Source organism: Salvia splendens, chromosome 1, assembly GCF_004379255.2.
Source record: "Salvia splendens isolate huo1 chromosome 1, SspV2, whole genome shotgun sequence".
In the NCBI taxonomy this organism is placed as follows: Eukaryota; Viridiplantae; Streptophyta; class Magnoliopsida; order Lamiales; family Lamiaceae; genus Salvia; species Salvia splendens.
Genome location: NC_056032.1, coordinates 39417958 through 39439441, shown reverse-complemented (window position 1 = coordinate 39439441; position 21484 = coordinate 39417958). Strand labels below are relative to the sequence as shown.

General features: G+C 36.4%; 3 protein-coding genes and 1 pseudogene across 5 annotated transcripts; 2 read left to right on the top strand and 2 right to left on the bottom strand.

Annotated features, from left to right (window-relative positions):
* The first annotated feature begins 27 nt into the window (after window positions 1–27).
* LOC121751173 lies at window positions 28–2034 on the top strand (annotated as a pseudogene).
* Window positions 2035–2775: 741 nt separating this feature from the next.
* LOC121750234 (scarecrow-like protein 9) lies at window positions 2776–6159 on the bottom strand. 3 transcript variants are annotated; one of them, XR_006039836.1, is made up of 3 exons: window positions 5940–6159; window positions 3236–5593; window positions 2776–3135 (listed from the first exon to the last, which is right to left on the bottom strand). XR_006039836.1 is itself a non-coding variant. In XM_042144734.1 (2 exons), exon 1 carries the CDS (start codon window positions 5574–5576, stop codon window positions 3297–3299), a length of 2280 nt encoding a protein of 759 aa, XP_042000668.1. In that variant the 5' UTR covers window positions 5577–6159; the 3' UTR covers window positions 2776–3135; window positions 3291–3296. The 3 variants fall into 3 exon arrangements, 1 of the variants encoding a protein (XP_042000668.1); XR_006039837.1 differs by having other exon boundaries at window positions 3230–6159; XM_042144734.1 differs by having other exon boundaries at window positions 3291–6159.
* Window positions 6160–9001: 2842 nt separating this feature from the next.
* LOC121750508 (oxysterol-binding protein-related protein 3A-like) lies at window positions 9002–13607 on the bottom strand. The gene is made up of 10 exons (XM_042145058.1): window positions 13258–13607; window positions 12819–12912; window positions 12500–12616; window positions 12333–12405; window positions 12130–12248; window positions 11894–12015; window positions 11462–11638; window positions 11199–11343; window positions 10910–11088; window positions 9002–9430 (listed from the first exon to the last, which is right to left on the bottom strand). Exons 1-10 carry the CDS (start codon window positions 13356–13358, stop codon window positions 9202–9204), a joined length of 1356 nt encoding a protein of 451 aa, XP_042000992.1. The 5' UTR covers window positions 13359–13607; the 3' UTR covers window positions 9002–9201.
* A 3476-nt stretch (window positions 13608–17083) lies between these two features.
* LOC121750638 (RHOMBOID-like protein 1) lies at window positions 17084–20024 on the top strand. The gene is made up of 6 exons (XM_042145214.1): window positions 17084–17611; window positions 17834–17997; window positions 18886–19049; window positions 19141–19400; window positions 19479–19605; window positions 19697–20024. Exons 1-6 carry the CDS (start codon window positions 17298–17300, stop codon window positions 19817–19819), a joined length of 1152 nt encoding a protein of 383 aa, XP_042001148.1. The 5' UTR covers window positions 17084–17297; the 3' UTR covers window positions 19820–20024.
* Window positions 20025–21484: the final 1460 nt, after the last annotated feature.

Here is a 21484-nt window from a genome sequence, read left to right as displayed (position 1 = left end):
TGGTTGATTGAGATAAGATGGAAGTTTAAAAAACGGATAAGAAGATCAGCAAAGCTGCGACAGACTACTCTGATTTGCTGAATCAAAAATTCTGAGTCTCCAAACATTCATCTCCGACGGCCGCCGTCGCATGGACAAAGATCCGTATTAGTAGCCTTTAGCCGGAGAAGTAGCAGCTATGGCAACTGTCTCACTCACCTCAACCGTCACTCATAAATGCTGGACCTTCAATCCTATCCACACATTCCCTATTTCTAGGGCGGCTTTCCCCAATTCCTCTGCCTTCCGATTTTCTCAGCCGCGAAGAGCCACAATTATCATGTCTAGTTCAAGCAAAAGCACCGTTCTTGTCACCGGTGCCGGCGGTCGAACTGGTATAACGTGAACTTTCTCTCAGCGCTTCAATGTTGGATTATTATTTGCATGATTTCCAATTTGTTTGTTTGCATGGTGTATATAATGTAGACTAATTTATTACTCCACTTCAAAGGATTCATTAATTTTGTTGGTTTTGTTTGCTTTTGCGATGAATGTGAGGGTTTATGGGGGTTTTCAAAATTATGAGGCGAAAATGTGTTGCTCCCTTTAAATTATGAAAATGTTGGAAAGAGGTGAATTATCATTAATCAACTTAATGGAATTAGTTAGCCCTGCAAAATTATGAAACAGAGGAAAAAATAAAACCCTAGTCTGTGCCTTGCTGTTAAAAAATTGGAGTTGATGATTTTAGAACACTTGATTTCTTTAGTCATCCTTCATTTTGCTTGCTGCACTGACTTAATTAGCCTTAGTTTTCTCACCTTGGTGTGAGATGGACGGCATTTCATTTTTTCTTGGTCATTCCCTGTGACGCGTTGTTTGGTTGCAGGGCAAATTGTTTACAAGAAACTAAAGGAGCGGGTGGACCAGTATACTGCAAGGGGTTTGGTACGAACACCGGAGAGCAAGGAGAGCATCGGTGGTGAAGACGATGTTTACGTTGGGGATGTAAGAGATGCTGATAGCATTGTTCCAGCTATTCAGGGGATTGATGCTCTTATAATTCTCACTAGTGCTGTGCCGAAGATAAAACCTGGCTTCGACTTCTCTCAGGGTGGAAGGCCAGAATTCTATTTTGAAGAAGGAACATTTCCCGAACAGGTTTTCTGTTTTCGCCTGTTGTTACTGCTGCTAGCTTTTAATGGTTCCCAGTCACTAATGTATCTGACCTCATTTTCTTGATTCTAGGTTGATTGGATTGGGCAAAAGAACCAAATAGATGCTGGTGCGGCCCGTGCTTATGCTTCAATTGTCTAGTTAACTGTTTCCTATTGTGTTTCTCAAAAAGACGTGTTGTGTTGAACAGCTATAGCCTTCTACACCTTGAAAAGATTCACACTTTTGGTGTCAATAAGCCACCTTATCTGTAAATTTCATGGATCAAATTTTCAGATCATAGTTATCTTGCATTCTTGTAATTTTCCATCTCTAATCTGTTGATCTAGGGCTGGAGGTCTGCAAGATAAAGATGGCGGTATAAGAGAGCTGCTGGTTGGAAAAGACGATGAACTTCTTGAGACAGAAACAAAGACAATCGCGAGGGCTGATGTTGCAGAAACCTGTATTCAGGTAGCAATATTATCCTGTTCACTCACACAATATGCTGATTCTTCTTCTGACAACATTAACTTATCAGGCACTAAGCTTTGAGGAGGCGAAATTCAAAGCTTTTGATCTCGCCTCTAAGCCTGAGGGATCCGGTACACCAACCAAGGATTTTAAGGCTCTATTTTCGCCAGCCACTTCTCGTTTCTGATTAAACATCGTCAGTATCCATACAAGAGTCGTTTTTTTCACCATGACCGGTTAATTCTTCTTTGTCTTTTCAATTGCAATAAGAGGTTTCACGATGAGAGGTATTATTTCCAGATATTCAGCAATTCTTCTGCACTGCTGCTAGCACATGTAAGTTATGTGTAACCTTCTATGATCATAACCTGGATATTATACATATTCCACTTAAACTGATATCTAGTCTTATTAGTATTATTTAAATAACTCGAGTATGAATTTCCAGTTCATTTTGATATTTTACTTTCAGTTTTTCCCAGTTTCATTTGTTAGATGATAATGGATACTACTAAGCTTTGCTGTTTAACATAATGGCCTCAGCCGCTTGTGCACGTCAATCAAGAGAAAAAGATCCAAATTTTTGAATTAGTAACAAAAAAATCGTGTTGTTTGGGAGATTGGAGAGTGGAATTGAAGAGAGTAAAAAAAAAATGGTAGTTTGACCAGTCAACTTAAAATGGTACGTATTAAAATTAAATAAAAAATTGAAATTGGAAATATATTAGCATTACTCAAACCGTGATTATCAGTAGATTATCTCATGAATAAAATAGTTTAGTTTATTTCTGATTGGTGCTATATCGGTTTAGAATAAATCATGCATGACCAGTTGACCACTATATGTGAAACTGGAATTTATTTAATTGTGGTCACTTGGGAATTGTCTAAATCCCAGGATTCTTAGAGTATAAAATTGTGCAATGCATAGTTTGGGACCTACATAATTGAGGCTCAATCCAGCCTTTTGACTCTATGAAAGAGAGAGGTTAGCCAATCTATATTTGAAACATCCACTTAAAAATAATTTATGATTTTGGTATTATATCGTTGCATCATTGGTTTAGATTCCACGACTATAACTCTCCATTCAACTTCTTCATTATAGGAAATCGAATTCTCTTTTAATTGCTATTAGTGTTGCAATTTAAAATAAAACAAACCAAATACTCAAATTATTATAAAATCCATGAAGAACTTTATAAACAACTGACTAGTCCTCCAAAAACAACAGCTATCATAAGTTCACTTCTAAGTATCAAATCATATTCAAGAACATAAAGAGAGACCTTGCAAATAATTTGAAATATGACCAAGAAATGCAAAACCTTCTTCTACCAAATAGTTCCTTTACACATGATTGAATGCAGCATCAACCAAACAAGATTATGGATTTCTTATCACCATTAACAAGTTAAGAATACTTCTGTATTGAAATTCTAGTGTTACCCTTAATCAATGGAGGAACCAATTTGTCAAGCTGCGTGACGCCTTCGCCTCCACCTCTGCCTCCGTTCGTTTCTTGAGCTGCAAACAATGCAGCAAATAGCATATTCAATTCACAAACACGAAATACGAATGATTGGTTGAGGGTAAAGACAACAGCAGGATTTACTCAGACCCGCACCCTTGAAGAAGTCCGATGATGTTGAAAGTCGAGAGACAAGAGATGCAGAACAAACCTCCCCTCAAACGGGCTTCCAGCACGATATGGCGTAGATGATCCGCCCTTTCCAACCCATCAACATCCAATGGCTATCTTCATCGATGACAAAGTCTTTGTGGTAATGGGTCCTGACCTTGTAGATTGCCCTGTCCATGATCCACCTATCGAGAGGCACTTGCGTGAAGCCTGCCCTCAGGTGACGTACTTGCCACTGCTTGTACGTTTCGGGTCTCTCAACTCTCTCCCAGCCCTCACAAGCAATGACATTCAACGCCTCGCTCCCAAAGATGTCCCTCTCAATAAGCATCCTCTCCGGCTGGTCCCTAGGCACGTTCGTCTCCAGCATGTCAAATAGAGCTGAGAAGTGGAATAGTACCTCCCGGAAACGAGTGACAAAGAATGGCGCGCTATAAGCCCCATTTACTATCCCATGTATGAAAAGGTCCGGATTGATCTTTCTAATTAAGTTAAGAACCACAGATCTTGAGCTCTCAGCCAGGACCGTCTCGTCGAGTAAGTTCTTGGACCGATACATGCTGTTTACGATCAAAAATTCACCCTCCTTGATATTGAGCTCCTCTAATTTGATGTTCTCCCACTTCTTAGCTATAGCATTGTACTCGAATGGCACATTGAACTTTTTGGCATAACGGGCCAATCTACGCCCTGTCTCCTCAATCTTCTCTGCAGGTCGGAAGCCAGGCTGTGGGAAGTCTATGCCAGTTATCCGAAGCATTGGAGGACCGCCTTCTCGGTCAGATATACGCTGGATTAATGTTGGCCACTGGAAGCCGTAAAGGATCCCAAAATCAATAACATGCACACGTGCTGCTTTTATTGACTCAAACATGATTGTCTTGTTTGAGGTAAAATTGGAGATCTTCTTAAACGGAGACGATGCTAGGTAAGTATAGTAAGCTTTCAAGTAATCGGATGCGACTGTTTTCTTACTAACGAGAGCTTTATGAATCTGGCTACCCGTTCCAGCCAGACGTGCTTCGAGACCATCAGCAAAATAATGAGCTAGCCTCTGGTTCCCTTCACCATAAGGAGAGGCGTGCTGCCTGATCTGTTTGAGTACCTCGCTGGCACTCCGACGATCATCAGCAGCAACAGCCTGTGCACAGGTGATTAAAAGGGTTCTCAAATCTATCACTTCCTTTTTCTTGTTCTGTTTCTTAGCACGGCCCCTCCCGCCAGTAGGCCGTTTCGTCTTCCCATTCTGCTGAGTCCTCTTGCAAGATGCATTCTGCAGGACTTCTCGGAAAGCTGCAAACTTCTTCTCGGGATCCCCCAGCGTGTGAAGCAAGACATCATCAAATTCCTCCACAGGGAGTTCTGAGTCCGATTCTGCATAATTAGCCAGCACTTTACAACTTCTCTCTTCTTCCAAATCCATGTCTGATGTAGAACGACTCTTCTTTCCCCGTGATGCAGAAGGCAACTGCTTCTCCCCATCACTTCTAGCCTCAAACTCCCCTCCCCTCGCATCCTGAGTGGCTAAGGTGTCCACACCGGCACTCACCAACAAATTATTCCCGGCAGGAAGGAACTTGCTAGCTTCATCAGCCCCCCTTCTGAAATTCCACACGAGCTGGTTCTCGTTGTACATATCACGTACTTGAAGGGGGCTCACTGGAGAGTCAGAGAACCAACCGTCTACAAGGAAACTGCTCGAGCTATTCAATGTGGAGCAAACGGATGACTTAGCAGCACGACAAGATGTACTGACATCATGATCCGCGCGAGTGCTGATCATCCAACTCGGATCAACAATGTCAATTAGGTATCCATTTCCATCACTACTGCTAGTTGTTGAGTTAAAGCAACTAAAATTAGGATTATTATCATCTCCACACTCATGGCCAGTGGCTCCTAGTTCTTTCTGTGGCGAAGGCGGGTACTTCTTCCCAAGAACCTCGTAGAAGGACCTCTCCTTCGCCTGCAAATCCAATGACTCCTGAAGCATGTGAGTCTTCTCCTCCATGTCCTCCTCCATCAGTATCTGATCAATGTACCTCAAGACAGCATCCGTGAAATCACAGTCATCATCAATATCTAAGAATGAGCTGGAGACAGCCCCCTCCCCGTTCCTGTTCGAGAACGGCTGGTCTAGGACCAAATGCACACCCCCAATGCCATGTTCTTGAAATGAGGAACCCTGATTTCTATGTCCATTCACTAATTTCTGATCTGGATAACTAATCCCAAATCTATGCCCATTTGAATAGCCAGAAATTGATTGATTCTCTAATCCAACTCCACTCGAAGATTTCAAGATTCCATGAAATCTTGGATCCATTCTTCTTCTTCTACCAACTAGAATAAAGATAATATCTAGAAATTCAAATTTCAAACCACCCAAAATCGCCCCATAAATTCAATAAAATTCCCCCAAACTGCTCATACTGGTAGTCACACAATACAAAAAGAATGAATCTTTAAAAGCAGTGATAACTGGAAAACTACAAGTAAATATCCAAATTGAGCAAAAGGGAAGAAGCAACAATTAAAACTGGTGATTCCCACAAAAAATCAATCAAATATGCACACAATAGCAGCTCAATTAGTGTGTAAGATATGATATGATACAATACAACAGCAAAGGCGAAGCAGAGGGTGTGAAGAAGAAGAAGAAGAAGCAAAATATGAGAGTTTAGCATACCTCAGAAAAAGTAAACCCTATTGATTGATGAGAAAGGGAGGAAACATAGGAATGCATAGGAGAGTGCGATTATATTGGAAAGAGAAAATGGTTTTTTGTTTTTTTTTTTAAAGAGAAAATGGTGTTTTGCTGATCTGGTCTTAGTATAAAGATGTTGACGCAACACAAAATAATGAAAAGCATAAAGGAGGAAATAGAAAAGTGGGAGAAATGAAGATGAATTGCTTGTCAACGTGTTCAAGATTATGATGTGAAACACATGAAAAATTATTGGATATGAAAAACGTTTGCATAGCAATCTGATTGATGCACACAGGCCGACATGAGATTTCTCCACTTTCTATGTGTCGTCTACTACTTTTATTATTTTTTAAATACTATACTAAATATTTTTTATTTTGTAACTAGACACCAACAAATTACAATTAATTATTGAATATTATTTGGATCTAGGTATAAATATCTTGGTAACAAACATGACTATGGTATGTTTTGGTGCATGTCTAAAACCAACAAAATTTTACCTAGTCTTGGCCCAACAACTTCATATGATTGTTTGATCGCAAAGATTATGTTTTTAAATTAGTCTGGTCATTTTTACATTACTCTTTAAGTTTATTACTCATGACGTCCGTGATTAAAAGTCTTGTTTTAAGATAAAAATGGGTGAAAATAAGTAACAAAATATAAGTCTCATTTTTATATACTACTTTTATAGTAAATGTGAATGAAGTTAGTCAGTGGAATGTGAAGCATACTTATTATTTATAGTAAAAGTGAACAAAGATTCCTAATTGTAGATGAACCGAATGACAAATGGGTATATAAAATGAAAACTGATGGAGTAATATTTTTGTCTCAACCTTATAACACATTGTATCCCTTCCCCTCCCCAACGATATTCCTCGGTCATGCACCACCTCTTCCTTCACGTCATTTTCTTCATCCCTTCACCTCAACGTTGCACTGGTGTCTTTGCCCTAGCATCACCTTGCGCCACCACCGTTACCATTTCATCCTCCCCTCTCTCATTCCCCCTTTTTTGTGGCCTGAAACGCAAGGGTCTGGCCACCACCTTTGCTACTTTGTGCGTAGCTCACTTGGTTGCCCCATATGGCCACGTGGCCCATGTTGGAGGCTTGTGACTTCACATGGGTCACGCGGTCATCGTCACTTCATGGTCTCACCTAAGGCTGCATGGGTCACGTGGCAATGCTTGCTTGCCAAAAAAATCTTTTATTTTTGTCACTTTTTCAGCACCTTTTATTTTTATTAAGGGCAACTGGCCAAAAAATTATGAAGATTGGTCAAATTCTGATTTATCCCGTAACGTTAAAAAATGGTCAATTATGTCATAACTTTATTTTTTGTCTCAATTGTCTCATAGCAAAAAATTTCATCATACTATGTTTCTATATTTATCAACGTAATACGTACATATGCGAAAATTAAAGACATAATTGACAAAATGTATTAAATGACATCATTTTAATAGTCGAATGTTTTGTTCGCATGATATTTTTTATTTTCCAAAAGCTTACATAATTTTCCCCAAATCATAAACTGTGGGACCATTGAGAAAAATGTCAAGATTATGACCAAATTTCATGGTTTTTTTAAAGTTGTGGAGTAAATCAAAATTTAACCAAATTTCATGAGTTTTTTTTTTTGCCATTTAACGTAAAAAATTAAACATCTAATTCAACATGTTGTATGTTTGGAACTAGGTTGTGTATGGTGTAGTGACCATGGGAATCGCCACTCGTACAATAAGAAAGTTATTTTATGAATTATGATGATCGGTTTGAATGTTAGTCAACATTTTTTTTGTGGTGTAGTGATCATGATCACGGATGTTGAAGTTTTAATGAATGCTATAGTTCCCACACTGGATCTTAGTCCAATTGTTTATACTAGTAAACAATTTAGATAATCATCGATAAATTTACTTTAATTCATACGATACGAGTGTCAAATCTCAATTACTATCACACGCTAAGAACTAGAAAGTTTTCATTACTTGTTCCATATTGTAAAATTGAGTTCTTTATTTTACAACAATTCGAAAATTGAGTTGAACATGCGATAATGCCTAAATTATTGGAGATTCGATATGTCCTAGTACTATCTTTAAAAAAGGGTTATCTGTATTATGCATAAATACAAAAAACAAAAGGTTATTTTGTACCAACTCTTTAATTCAATCGACATTACTATTTTAATCCGAAAACTTTTCAATTCTTACTAACTATTATTACACGAATTGAGGTTATACATGTGCATATATGGATTGGATTCAATGTTGATTAATCAAAAATCAAACTTTGCATTAATTCTTTAAAAAACTAAAAGTGAAAAATAACAAATGAATTTGTGCTAAGAAACATTTCCTCTAAATTAATTGTACAAAGTGCCCAATTTTGTGTTTTTTAGAATCAGATACCACGAAATACAAGCTTTTAAACATGAGTCATTTTGAAGAGAAAAAATTAGCCAAGTCCATCGCCCCAACTTTTGTTATTGGCTTGGCTATAGACAACAAATAGTACAACATTTGTGTGTGTGTGAAAAATAGTTTATGTAGATGAAATTAAACCATAACAAGCACATGGCATGCATCCACATCTCAACACAAATCACTAAAAACATGAGTGCTTACCACTATCAATGAACACACTAATTAAGAGCATGTGCCCAACAACAACAAAAGTACTTATTCCCCTAATATTCCCACATTTCTATTTTGACCTTTCGTATTTTTGGGAGCCTTCTCATATTTCGAAATTTCTTTAGAATAAAGAAACCAGAACCACCTTTTCAATGGAATATATTCCTTTTATATTGTGAAAACCATTTTCACCATAAATTCAAACCCAGGTTAATGAATTTTATGTAGGACTGGTATTTAAAAAGTGTTTCTAATTGTGTATGATTTGGTATAAACATTTGAAGGTATATGCTAACCCCAAAAAAATAATTTAGTGTCGGACCAAAATTTAATTTCAAATAACTAAATTCTCTAAATATGCAGGTAAGAAAGAATTACAGCCAAACAAACTATCTAACCAGTGCATAAAACTCATTTCTTAATACATTCAATCAAAGAAAGAAATCAAAAGCAGAAAAAAGAACATTTTTGACATGTCCATATACATCGTCTCGTCTAAGTAAAATCAGTAAACGTTGCATGAAAAAAGCAAATGGACTAAGAATTCCAACAATTTAGCATATATGAAAATCTGGAAAAATAATGATAGGATGTTTATGTTTGGGAGTCTTCATGATATTGCCATGGATCAAACTCCTGTGAACTCTTGTCTGAACTTTCCACACCAGCACGATATTGTTCGTACTTTCCGTTGTACCGATAAACTTCCAACTCACCCCAAGGTGTCGTAGCCTTCTCGTCAGTCAACTCGAACCACTTGGGCTTGAACTCATCCTTCTTCGACTCCCTTGTTCGCTTCTCAGCCCGTTGCCTATCCTCCAGCCTGTCAAACACAACCAAATCTATCAACAGGGGCGGACGCAGAAAAAATTGGGTGTAGGGGCTGAGCTTCATTATATATTTTTTCACAATCAAATATAATATATATATATATATATATATATTATACAATATAAAAACCGCAATTACAACTGTAAAAATGCATATATATTTAATACGAACTAGTCCAAAATATATCTACTAAAAAGAACATGTCAGAGCTGTGGTTTTACATCTAAAGCTGTGGCAACTGAATCCTAAGTGTTCTCATTGATTGAAAACGTTATAAGATTCGTCCGTTATCAATAGTTCAAAACAGGTCCTTCTCAATATACACAATTAAACTGGCATTCATCCATTCATCTCTCATTAGTTTATATCAGTAAGATACTATCAACACCCACATCCACATACTAAACCCTAAACATAATTGTATTCTGTATACCAGACAATCACAATTCACAAATATTAGCTTGCAACTAACCATTGTTATAACTTTTTTACCTTGCAACTATTCTATCAAAATCTTAAAAAGACAAGAGATATATAAAATTAACAACTTTAATAAACTTCTTACCTCACAATTTATGTAGAATTTGAATATTAATTTCTGTAAAGTCTAAAAGACTCAAACCCTCTTGCCGCAGCCGCTCTGCTCTAAACCTCTAAACACTTCTGCATGTATTCCTTTGATTTTTTAAAGTCCCAAAACCGTGTACCCACTTAAAATTTTAAACTCCCTTCTTCTCAAATTTTAATAAAAATATGTGCCCATTTTTAAAAGTGATAGCACTTTTATAAAATTAAATAATGCATTCTCTATTTTTAAAAGTTAAAAACGAGTTCAACATATAAAGTGGGGTAAGTTTGACTTTTACTTTTATAATTAATTAATTCACTTTTAAAATTACTCATCTTCTTTCTTACACTGCCAAACGCCATTGTTACAAGATAATTTGTTCTTCATTAGCATTGTTTGGTAAGGGCTTAACATGATTTTTCAAAATTTAGAAAAATTTGAAAGTAGAAAATTAAAAAAAAAAATTGGGTAAGGGCTTAAGCCCCACCCTATGTCCACGTGCGTCTGCCCGTGTCTATCAGCAACATAGAGAGAAATTGTGTGTGCCTACAAATACATGAGCTTCAATTGTTCTAATTTTCACGCAGTAGCCAATTGCCTTTCAAAAATGAACGCCCGGTGTACTAAATTATGTAGCTTAATGTATGCGCTACTTCAACTAGTCACATTGGCATTAATTTGTCATTTCAGCTAGCCACGGTACCATTAATCTCCCTAAATCAACAAGCGTTTTAAAAATCAGAACTGGAAATTTGTATATTTGGAATGATAATTTGTAGTAACACTTTTAAAACCAGAACGGGCGTAAAGTGTGTATTTAGGCACAGTTACCCATGATAGTATCTAAGATATGTAATCGTCCAGGCATACTAGACAGAGAGAGAGAGAGAGAGGAGAACATACCTAGCCTTTTCAGCACCAGCTTTAGAAAGGTCGTTATGCTCAAGCGCCAACCGATCCGGGCGCAGGCGAGAATCGGATGGGAGCAGTGGCTTAGGTGCAGTGTCAAAGCTGTTCAACTTGTGTGCGAAATGAGTGTATTGAAATTTATCGTTTTTAGGAAGGTCAGCAGCCCTCCATGCCTAAACCAACGAAACAAAATGCAACATTTATGTTCTCCAGAAAAATGTATAAGCTTTGCATAATATCCAATCAAGATAAGTGGTGAAGGGCTAATGAATAATGATCCTACCTCTTTGAGCTCAGTGCCAGGAGTAGGCTCGCCCTCAGAGTCGCAAGGCTGATAGCTCATGAACTCATTGCACTTTCCCGTCATCAAGAACTTAGGTTCTTCCTCAGCATCATACACATATCCATCCACTTCATAGCGGCCAGCACTGGAAACGAGGGATAGTGGGATACAATGGGTATTATTAGCAAAGTGAGACATAGTCTAGTGCAAGTGACAACATTTTCAACGCGAATGCACAACTGAAATAGGCTATTGCATCTTACCCAAACCACCCACAAGGTTGGAAATAGAGAACCACCTTCTCGCCTGTTGTGAGATTTGTCAAGATCATGTCGCCGGGGGAATCAACCCATGTTCGTCCGAATATGATGTTGTTAGCCTTTGAAAGTGGTGGAACCAAATCTAACACCACACCGGATTTCTTGAGGGTAAGCCTTGTCCTGCAAACCATACAGAAGAGTTGAATCTTGGTAAAATTTAGCAGCCTGATGAACATGACCTATATATATATTATGCTAGATTACAGTTGAAAGCTATGAACTTTAAAGTTGATCCTTCTATTCATTCAGAAGATTGCCTTAGGCTAAGATGGAGCAAAGCTCTAGTTGATGATAGAATAATTGGTAGTATTGAACCACCCAATTGCAAATCCACAAACTATAACGAGTATCTTTGTTCATCATGAGGAATTTTACCTCCCAACGGGATAGATATCAACTGAGTTCCCTAAAAATTTGGTCTTCAACTTTGAGGTAATATCATACACAAAATGCTCGTTTTCTGCATGCGCTGCACTCATTGGAGGATGATGACTAACCTGTTATCAAGATCAATGATCAGTATCTACAAAAATGAAAAGGAATATCACCTCAAAGACTCAAACAAGTGACAAAGACACCGATAAATTGCTGAATACTTGTTCAAAGATTACCTGCTCTGCGATGAAAGTAATGCCACCATGGTTCACAAATTCATAAGTTTCTCCGAGAATCGGATTAAATGGCTTCCAAGTCCTCTGAATGGCGGGATACACAGATATGAACCAAGAAGCTGCAAGGAAGTATGATTACTGGTTTCAGCTATTGTGCTACTAATATTGTTAGAAATGAGTTCGCTTCTGAACATAAGAATTACCAGCATATACTAATCTCATGTGGGGATCGTCGCATTCATCAGCCAACTCCAACAGATATGAATACTCCATCAACTGCAATCAAATGCACTCCCATCAGCACATTTATCACACCTCACAAGTTCCACACTTAGGTATAGGCCGAGAAAGAGAATTAAGTGGTACAAACCTCAGCCACTTTCTGGAGCATTGTCATGGGCTCAAAGATGAGAACTGGGAGTGTAACCATAGATGTGACATCAGAACCGATGTAGTTTTGCATCATTTTCCAGTAACTATCCCGATCCTACACGAGGAAGCCTCAATCATGATGATAGACAAGACAATAAATCGGAAGCAATTTAAGATCGAATTTGTCCTTACTACAATCAATCAAAATATTCACAAAAACACCAAATAACTAACCATAGTTACTCCAAAGAACTACTAGGCAAAGAATATGATACAGAAAACAAAGGTGAAGCAGAATCGTCGGGAATTTGCAATACCTCTTGCCTCCATCTCCCTTTTTGAGCTTCATCCTCAGCATCCTCAGTTCCTCCATCAGGATTTATAACTTGCAATCCTTCATAGCCAATCAAACTAAGACACAAAGGGCAAAAAACTGAAGTTAATTAAAATATACTACTGCTACTATAAATCAACAATGAATGAAAATTCTGCAGTTGTGTGATCAAATAATCGTTTTTTCAAGATAAAATAGGCCCGGCCCCACCGCATATTCAAGATCTACCCTCCAAAAAACCTCATTTAATCAACAACATCAAATCAGACTCAATAACTTCAGACCCAGACAATAATTATCAACTAATCAATAAATTACCAACTTAAACTAAGCAAAAAACAAGGACCCAGCAACTTAATCAAAGAACAAGCTCAATAAAAGCAAGCAAAATTGATTAAAATTTGCATCTTTTAGAGATATACCCATTAACGGATTTGGTCATGGCTGTGCCGAAGCTTGAAATTGTAGAAGCAAAGGAAGCAAAAAACCCAGATCCCTGCTTCGGATCGTTGTTGGAAGCCATCGTGGAGTCAGATCAAACTGTGACTAGTCTGGAATTGCTGGAAATTATTCCCAAAGGAAGAAAAAAAGAATGGGTTTTTATGGTGTGGGTATCGGAATCTTGCAGATCAGCTTTATTCAAGATGGGCTGGCGGATTGTGGGATTGTTTAAAAGTGGGAAAATAATGTGATAATTTGGGATGCTTGCTTAAAATGAACAATGGGGCGGTTGAAGAACAGTCAAAATAATTGGGCAACTTGCATTAGTCCTTGAAGTCTCCGATCTGTTTTTAATTTCTTGGATCTATAGAATTTTAGGAGAGGCGGCTGATGATAGTTTTATTTTTTATTAGTAAGTATATTTTGTGTGAATTTATTAAGTTAAACCTTTGTGAATATATATACTAGTAGTATATTACTACCTTCGGTCCCATATTAATTGTCACATTTACTTTTCTGCACTCAATTTGTAAAAATGATAATAAATAGTTAAAGTCGAAAAATAGTAAAATAAGAGGAAAAATAAGATAGACAAAAGTCTTCTTTACATTATTCTCTCTCTTACTTTAGTATTTCTTCACTTTAACTATTTATTGTCATTTTTACAAAACGAGTGCAGATAAATAAATGTGACAGTTAATGCGGGACGGATGTAGTATTTCATAAATACATTATTGAGTGGTGAAAGAGAGTGTTAATTAAACTCATGACCAAATTGAATTTTTTTATATCCAAATTATAATGTGTAAAATTCAGTCTATACTTATCATTAGAGGCTTTCTTATAGCGTGTATAATACATATAAATGTACTATTATTAATGAAGAATCGTAAAATGCATTTTTATTTTACACAGCAATGTATTAGTATGTAATAAAGATGTTAAACATTGTAATAAGAAATGTTATGTTACATAGTATTTTATATGAGCATAATATGTGAGTATCAATTTCTTTTAATCCATATTTATCATTATTTATTTTGTTTTGTATTTTTATAATTAATATTGATATTATAACTTCACACATTACAAAAAAATCAAATCTCCTTTTTATATTTTATTCATCTATTTGAAGATATAGAAAAATGAGAAATTAAAGTTTGATTTTTAAGTAATTTATAAAATAAATCAATTAATGACGTATTAAACTAATTTTAAGGATTAAAATAAAAGAATATATAAAATAAACCAAATAAGTATTACTAATGCAAATTATAAGACCGGTGCTAAAATGTTCACATAAGGTAAAAAGGATCCAATTTCTCATAAAGCAATAATGCATGCTTACAATAATTGAAGATTATGCAATGATTAATAGACCAGTTTCAATTTTACATAGCAACGGAGATCAAATTTTTTTACTTGTACCATTTTTTGAGAAAGTCAATACTATTAGTTAATTAAAGTAGCTATAGCCAAATATATTTATGGATATTTCATTTGATAACAAAAAAACACTCATAGTAGTTGTTCAAACATATTTGTGAATATTTCATTCTACTTACTGATTTTGTTGAGGAATGACCTACAAAGTAGAAAAAATTGATACTGACATAGACTTCAAATTTAGAAACGAGTTGTAAATACTAGGTAACAAGGTTGTACTAGTAATAATATTTAAAAGCGAAAGTATTTTCTAGTATTAACTCCATCCCTAGAAAAAGCTAATTTTATTATTTAGGACTATTCTAAATAAGAAAAGTTTTAAATAACATATTAATCATCCATTATTTTAAATTGTGGACCCTATAATCTTTTAGTTTACTTCCACCATATTTTTCTTCTTTCCCTCTTATTTTATCAATTATGCTTTAAAACTTGTGTTATTTATAATTTTTTATCTATTTTTTATGGATGAGGGTTATAATTTTTTTCTATTGAAAAGAAATTAATATAAAATATATTTAGATTATGGGCCTCAAAGCTGATACCGGACTTATCTATAAGTGCAATAATAAAAGGTGTCAGTGCAATAAAGTTTGGGACACAATCATTAAACCTCTTTGTATTCCTGTGGCCCAATACATACAGTATGTTTAGACCCATAACTATACAACTACAGTATATATGTATCGTTATATTTTAATTTCTTGTAGGAGTATATTTTACGTATGAAGGCTAATTGATTTTAATATGTAGTGGAGTATCTCACAAAGGCCCAAAAAGAATTCCGCTTAAAAGGAAAATTGAATATTTAAACAAAAATTATAAGGTAGGACATTTGAAATGGAAATAGTATTAATACATTTAGACACAAATCATAAAAAAAACGATAGCATATGATGATTTTATCAAGGGTTAAGTGGTACTCCCTACTTCCCATATTAATTGTCAAATTTTGTCATTCGTCCGTCCTTTATTAATTATTCACTTTCACTTTTTATCATAAATGGTAAGTAGGTGATACATTCCATTAACTCATTTTACTCATATTTTATTATAAAACTAATATATAAAAGTGAGACGCATATTTCACTAATATTTTCAACTCACTTTCCTTTACATTTCTTAAAACCCGCGCCGGAACAAGAGTGGCCAATTAATAGGGGACGGGGGAGTATTTGTGATCGTTATAGTAAAGTCTAAATCGTAATAATTGAAATGTTGAATTTATAAAGTTAAATTACATTAAGTCAATAAAATCAATACCTTAGAATTTTATCTTTAAATTGGGAAACTTAATCATTTCTTTATTTTTTTAATTACTTTATTTTACATATGAAAACTAATCAATTACTGTATTTGTTATCTAAATAGAACTAACATTTTAGTATATGTAGATACTATACTCGTTTTAAACATTAGCATACTCCTTTTGTCGACGAAATGTTGTCCACATTTGATTCGGCGTGGGTTTTAAGAAATGTAAAGAAAAGTGAGTGGAAAAGGTTAGTGAAATGTGAATCCTATATTCATATATTAGTTTTATACTAATAGTATGTGAGTGTAATTAGTTCGTGGAAAGTGATGTCCATTTACTGAAAATAGAAAAAACAAAGTGAATAACATTTTGCGGACGAACCGAATATTATAATTACATTATTCATTTGCAGTTTAGTTTTAGGGCTAATAAAAACATATCAAATGGTCGAAGTAGAAGAAATACGAGCTTCTCATGGATCTTCAATGCTTAACAAAAGAAAAGGAAAGAAAGTGATATCATATGTGAAAGAGAGAATAAGTACACATGAGTACAATTATTGGAGCTAATTCTTTAAGAATATCTACCATTAAATATCTTATACTAATTTAATATTTGGGTAAATAGTTTAACTATGAGTCAAAGTGGACTATTTCCTCTTTCTGTATATAAATGTTATTTTAGCATATATATACTTAATGTCGTATTTCATTTTTAATAGTTGTGTAAATAAATTAATTATGAGAAAATGTGGTACATCTATTCATACATACAACAGCAGTTCGTGAGAAAACGTTGAAACTTGAAAGTAATCTGGAAATGAAATCTTCATGGTCATTTATTCTTTGATTAGGGACTTTTTTTCTCCTGTATTCGAGGCATATAACGCGCTACTTTACCATCATCAACAAAATCTGCAAAAACTAACAATTTCCTAAACTTCTTTTAGCGGAAGAAGATTAATAAGAAGAAAATAAAACGTGTCCCAAAACCCATGTCGGTGTGCGCTTAACCATCAAATTCAAACTAAATATTAATATTAATATTAATAAACTAAAACAACCAATTAATTAGAAGAAGTCAAGAAAAATTAAAGTTGAAGAAGAAAGAAGATGAGAAGCAACAGCTACAGCTTTTCATGCGAAGGCCGCCGCGCAAAAAAGTTACTCCAATAGAAAAAGAACAAATTCAAACACTCCCCTTTCTCTCTCATCATGGACGATTTCATCAATTAACCTAATCCCCTCTCTCTCAACCACCATTCTCACCTAATCATCTCTCTCTAAAACTCCACACCCAAGAAAAAGCAAGCCCTCGCCGATGGCCACCGTATCAGATACCGCCCCAATGCTCGGCCAGTCGCGGCGGAGCGGCAGCAAAACAATCCATCCCGCCTCACTGGAATCTCCATCTCCCGCCGCCGCCGCCTCACCCTACAGGGAGGTGAAACATTTCAAGAAATGGTTTTCATGGCTGATCCCCACCTTCGTAGTCGCAAACATAGTGATGTTCGTCATCTCCATGTATGTCAACAATTGCCCCAAAAATTCCCTTTCCTGCGTCGCTCGATTTCTCGGAAGGTTTTCTTTTCAGCCATTTAAGGAAAACCCCCTCCTTGGACCGTCGTCTTCGGCGTAAGCACTTTAATCTGAACTCTGTTGCTTCAATTTTAGCTTCTGCTAAATTTTGGATTACTAGGGTTTTTGGTGAGAAAAGTAGTTTATTTATGTAATTGAATGATGGAAAATTGTTTACATACTTGGATTGGAGCTAATCTGTGATAAGACTTGGCTGACTTGCATAAGTACGCATTGATAATTGATGGTTGACATTTGATGGGCTATCTTGTGGTTTAGGTTATTGAAGATGGGAGCTTTAGATGTGAGTAGAGTTGTGGATAGACACCAAGGGTGGCGCCTCATCACTTGTATGTGGTTACATGGTGGGCTCTTTCACTTACTAGCAAACATGTTGAGCCTCATAGTTATTGGCATCCGCCTCGAGCAAGAATTTGGATTTGGTGAGTCAACGACACTAATTGATAACAATGCTCATGTTTAGTTGTCTAAACAGGAAATGTAGCAGCATTGGTGTACTTGATAAAAGACAGGGTTTATTGTCATCTTTGTGTGAGGATGTATTATTTGCATCAACGGTGTCTAAGAAATTGCATCATTGAATTGCATCTTCGGATCTTCCTCCAGATCGCCTTATAGGAAGTAAAGGACTTGTGATTATTTTGCAACTCTAGGGTGCCATAGCATTTGCTCACATCTCTATCAAGATCGGCAGACTTGTCGCTGTAGGATGAGGTTGACAGATTGATAATTATATCATCAACACTTGCAACAATATTTACTTGTAGTTGGTTATCATCATCTACTTGTATTAAATGCTGTATAATTTTAGCTGTACATAGCTTTCGCCCATTGAACTCGGCCTATTCACTACACATGTTGGTTTATGTCCCTATCCTTTAATTTTAGATAGCTTTGTGCTACGGATGTGTGCTTTCCATATTGAAATCGGCCTATTCACTATACACGTTGGTTTATGTACCCCGTCCTTTTATCTTAGATAACCATGTGCTACGGATGTCTTGTGCTTCACATATTGAGCTCTGCCTATTCACTACACATGTTAGTTTATGTCCCCGTCCTTCTATTTAAGATAGCCATGTGCTACGGATGTCTTGTGCTTTCCATATTAAACCTATGCGATCTAGTTCGTTCCATTGACTTCTCTTCATCATAATCATGCCATACCTTCTCTAGAAACACATGCCAGTTTTCTGTACTTGGATACTTAGATATATATCGAGTTTCAGCAACAAGGCACCCTATTTCCTCTAAAAATTAGTTATTTGTTAATATTTGATAAGGCATGATGTTATGAACGATATTTACAGTGCGCGTCGGTCTCCTCTATCTCATCTCTGGATTGGGTGGAAGTGTGCTATCCGCTCTCTTTATCCAAAGCAATATATCTGTTGGGGCGTCTGGTGCTCTGTTCGGTTTATTGGGAGGAATGTTGGCAGAGCTAATTGTTAACTGGACCATATACGCTAACAAGGTACTGATTCTGTCCAACGGTAACTAAACTTTATCCAAGTCTCAATATTTCGCTGACACATGGTCGTTCACAACTTAAAATGATCATGCAGCTTGCCGCTTTATCCACCCTCGTGATAATCATTGCTATCAACTTAGCCGTGGGAATCCTCCCGCACGTGGACAACTTCGCCCATATCGGAGGGTTTCTCTCGGGTTTCCTTCTTGGTTTCGTATTTCTGATCCGCCCACATTTTGGATGGGTTAACCGGAGATACGGCCCTGCTGGGCACCCTTCACAATCATCAGGTGCTAAATTTAAGACTTACCAGTACGTGCTATGGGTGCTCTCACTGATCCTTCTCATTGTTGGGTAAGCATCAGTCTTTTCTATCCAAATTTTTCCGATAAATACCTCCCATTATTTAGTCTTATCCCATGTGCCATGTAGGTTCACTGTGGGGATGGTGCTGCTTCTCCGTGGTGTCGATCTAAACGATCACTGCTCCTGGTGCCATTACCTAAGCTGCGTTCCCACTTCAAGATGGAGCTGCAACACGGAACCCATCTCGTGTCAGGTGAGGAGCCACCCGACACCGCTCTCCAGGCGCTCACTTGTCTTGTAAATTTATTCCATTTGTAACTGATAAATCTTTTGTTGAACCGCAGGCGGTATCGATTGGGAACGAGTACACCTTAACATGCTCAAACAACGGAAGAAACAGTACGTATTCACTATTCAATCCGTCACAGAGTCAAATTCAAGGATTGTGTGCAGAGCTCTGTCGGTGATCGGATGGCCCCTCCATTGGCCGTCGTCTCATCTCTCAGGTTCACTGGTGTTTATACAGTTTGATGGATCTGTTGTTTTGTGCATAAATATATCGAAAACGAGCGGCCGTTACTCGTTAGGCTCATTGCGTGCAATTCTTTGTAAATTAACTTCTATATTTGTTTACTTATTTTTATGAAATGTGACTTTTCTTTTGTGTGTGAATGTTGTCGGAGTAGATTTTGGTTCTACAAAGCCAGAGTTTCAGTATATGAATGAGATTTATGTTCTGTATAACATTTTTGTTTTATGTTTTTGATTTTCCATTTACGGTTTTGCTGACTAAGATTTTGAAACATAATATTCAAAGTAGTAGATAGTGATGGGTTTGGAATTCTATAATGTGCAAATAATTTTTAAACTTTTTTTACATGATTTTGATATTTGACAAGTTTTATTATTTTTTGTTATTATATAACAAGACTTCATGATTTCTAGCATATTTTTGGCTTGCACGATTATCTTCCACACTTCAAGAAAACCTGACGTGTAACATTTTGATATCAATATCTATATCAATGTGACAACATCGGTACAACAGCCTGTTCACAATAATTATGTCAATAGTAGTATATTTTAAAATCAGTAATTAAATTTAAAACTATAAATATGTAAGATAATTTTTTGATTTTTTTTCTTTTCCTTTTTATTCTTCACCTTTGATATTTTCTTATTTTCTCAAATTAATCTCTTGCAACAAATTTTCTTCTACTTCTCTTGTGTCAGCTTCCGTATCTGACAAAATGGTCTTCATCTACATTGATTTAATAAGACCATCCACAATAGGAATAGTCCAGCCATAGCCTAGCCACTGCCATATCATCAGCACTAAAAATCCTCCTGCCACATCATCAAAACAAGCAAATAGCCCAGCCATAGCCTAGCCACATACTATCCACATCACTATTAACAAATATATACAAAATGAAATAATTAACAATCACACAATATACGGAATTAAATTTACGACACAAAAACAAGAAAATTCACTAATATTAATAAAATTTAAAAAGTACATTAATTAAAAAAATTACATAATTAAAAAAAACTAACGGCGGTCAATCCTCCGCGCCCATAACTCTTCAATTAAATCCTTTTGGAGTCGAACTACCACCACCAGCGTTACTCATTTCGCGTTGTTGCTCTTGTACAGAAATAAAGATAGAGAGAGTACTCGTTAAAACAAGTGGTGCGAATGAAAATGACGAGCAAAGCGCGTATATATAGTGTTTCGGAAAAAAAAAATTAATTTTCGCGCTAGGCTGTGCGCTGGGCGATCAGGGCGCTGCAATAGCGCCGAGCGGATCGCCCAGCGCACCGCCCAGCGCTGCGCGGTTTCTCTCTCCAATCGCCCGCTGCGCGACTGCAATACACCGCCCAGCGAACCGCCCAGCGCCGGCGCTCGGCTGGGCGGTCGGCTGGGCGGCATTGTGGATGGTCTAAGGACAACATATGATTTTGTACAAAATATATGTGCTAGGGGATTTCAGCCCATACACCAATAGATGTATCCGCTAGTGCTATACAATGTTATTTGGTCTTAGGCTATATTTTTGTAAAGTAAATGGAAATTTTTTTTTCATACCACATCATTTTTGTATTACTGGAAAATTTTGAATATACCT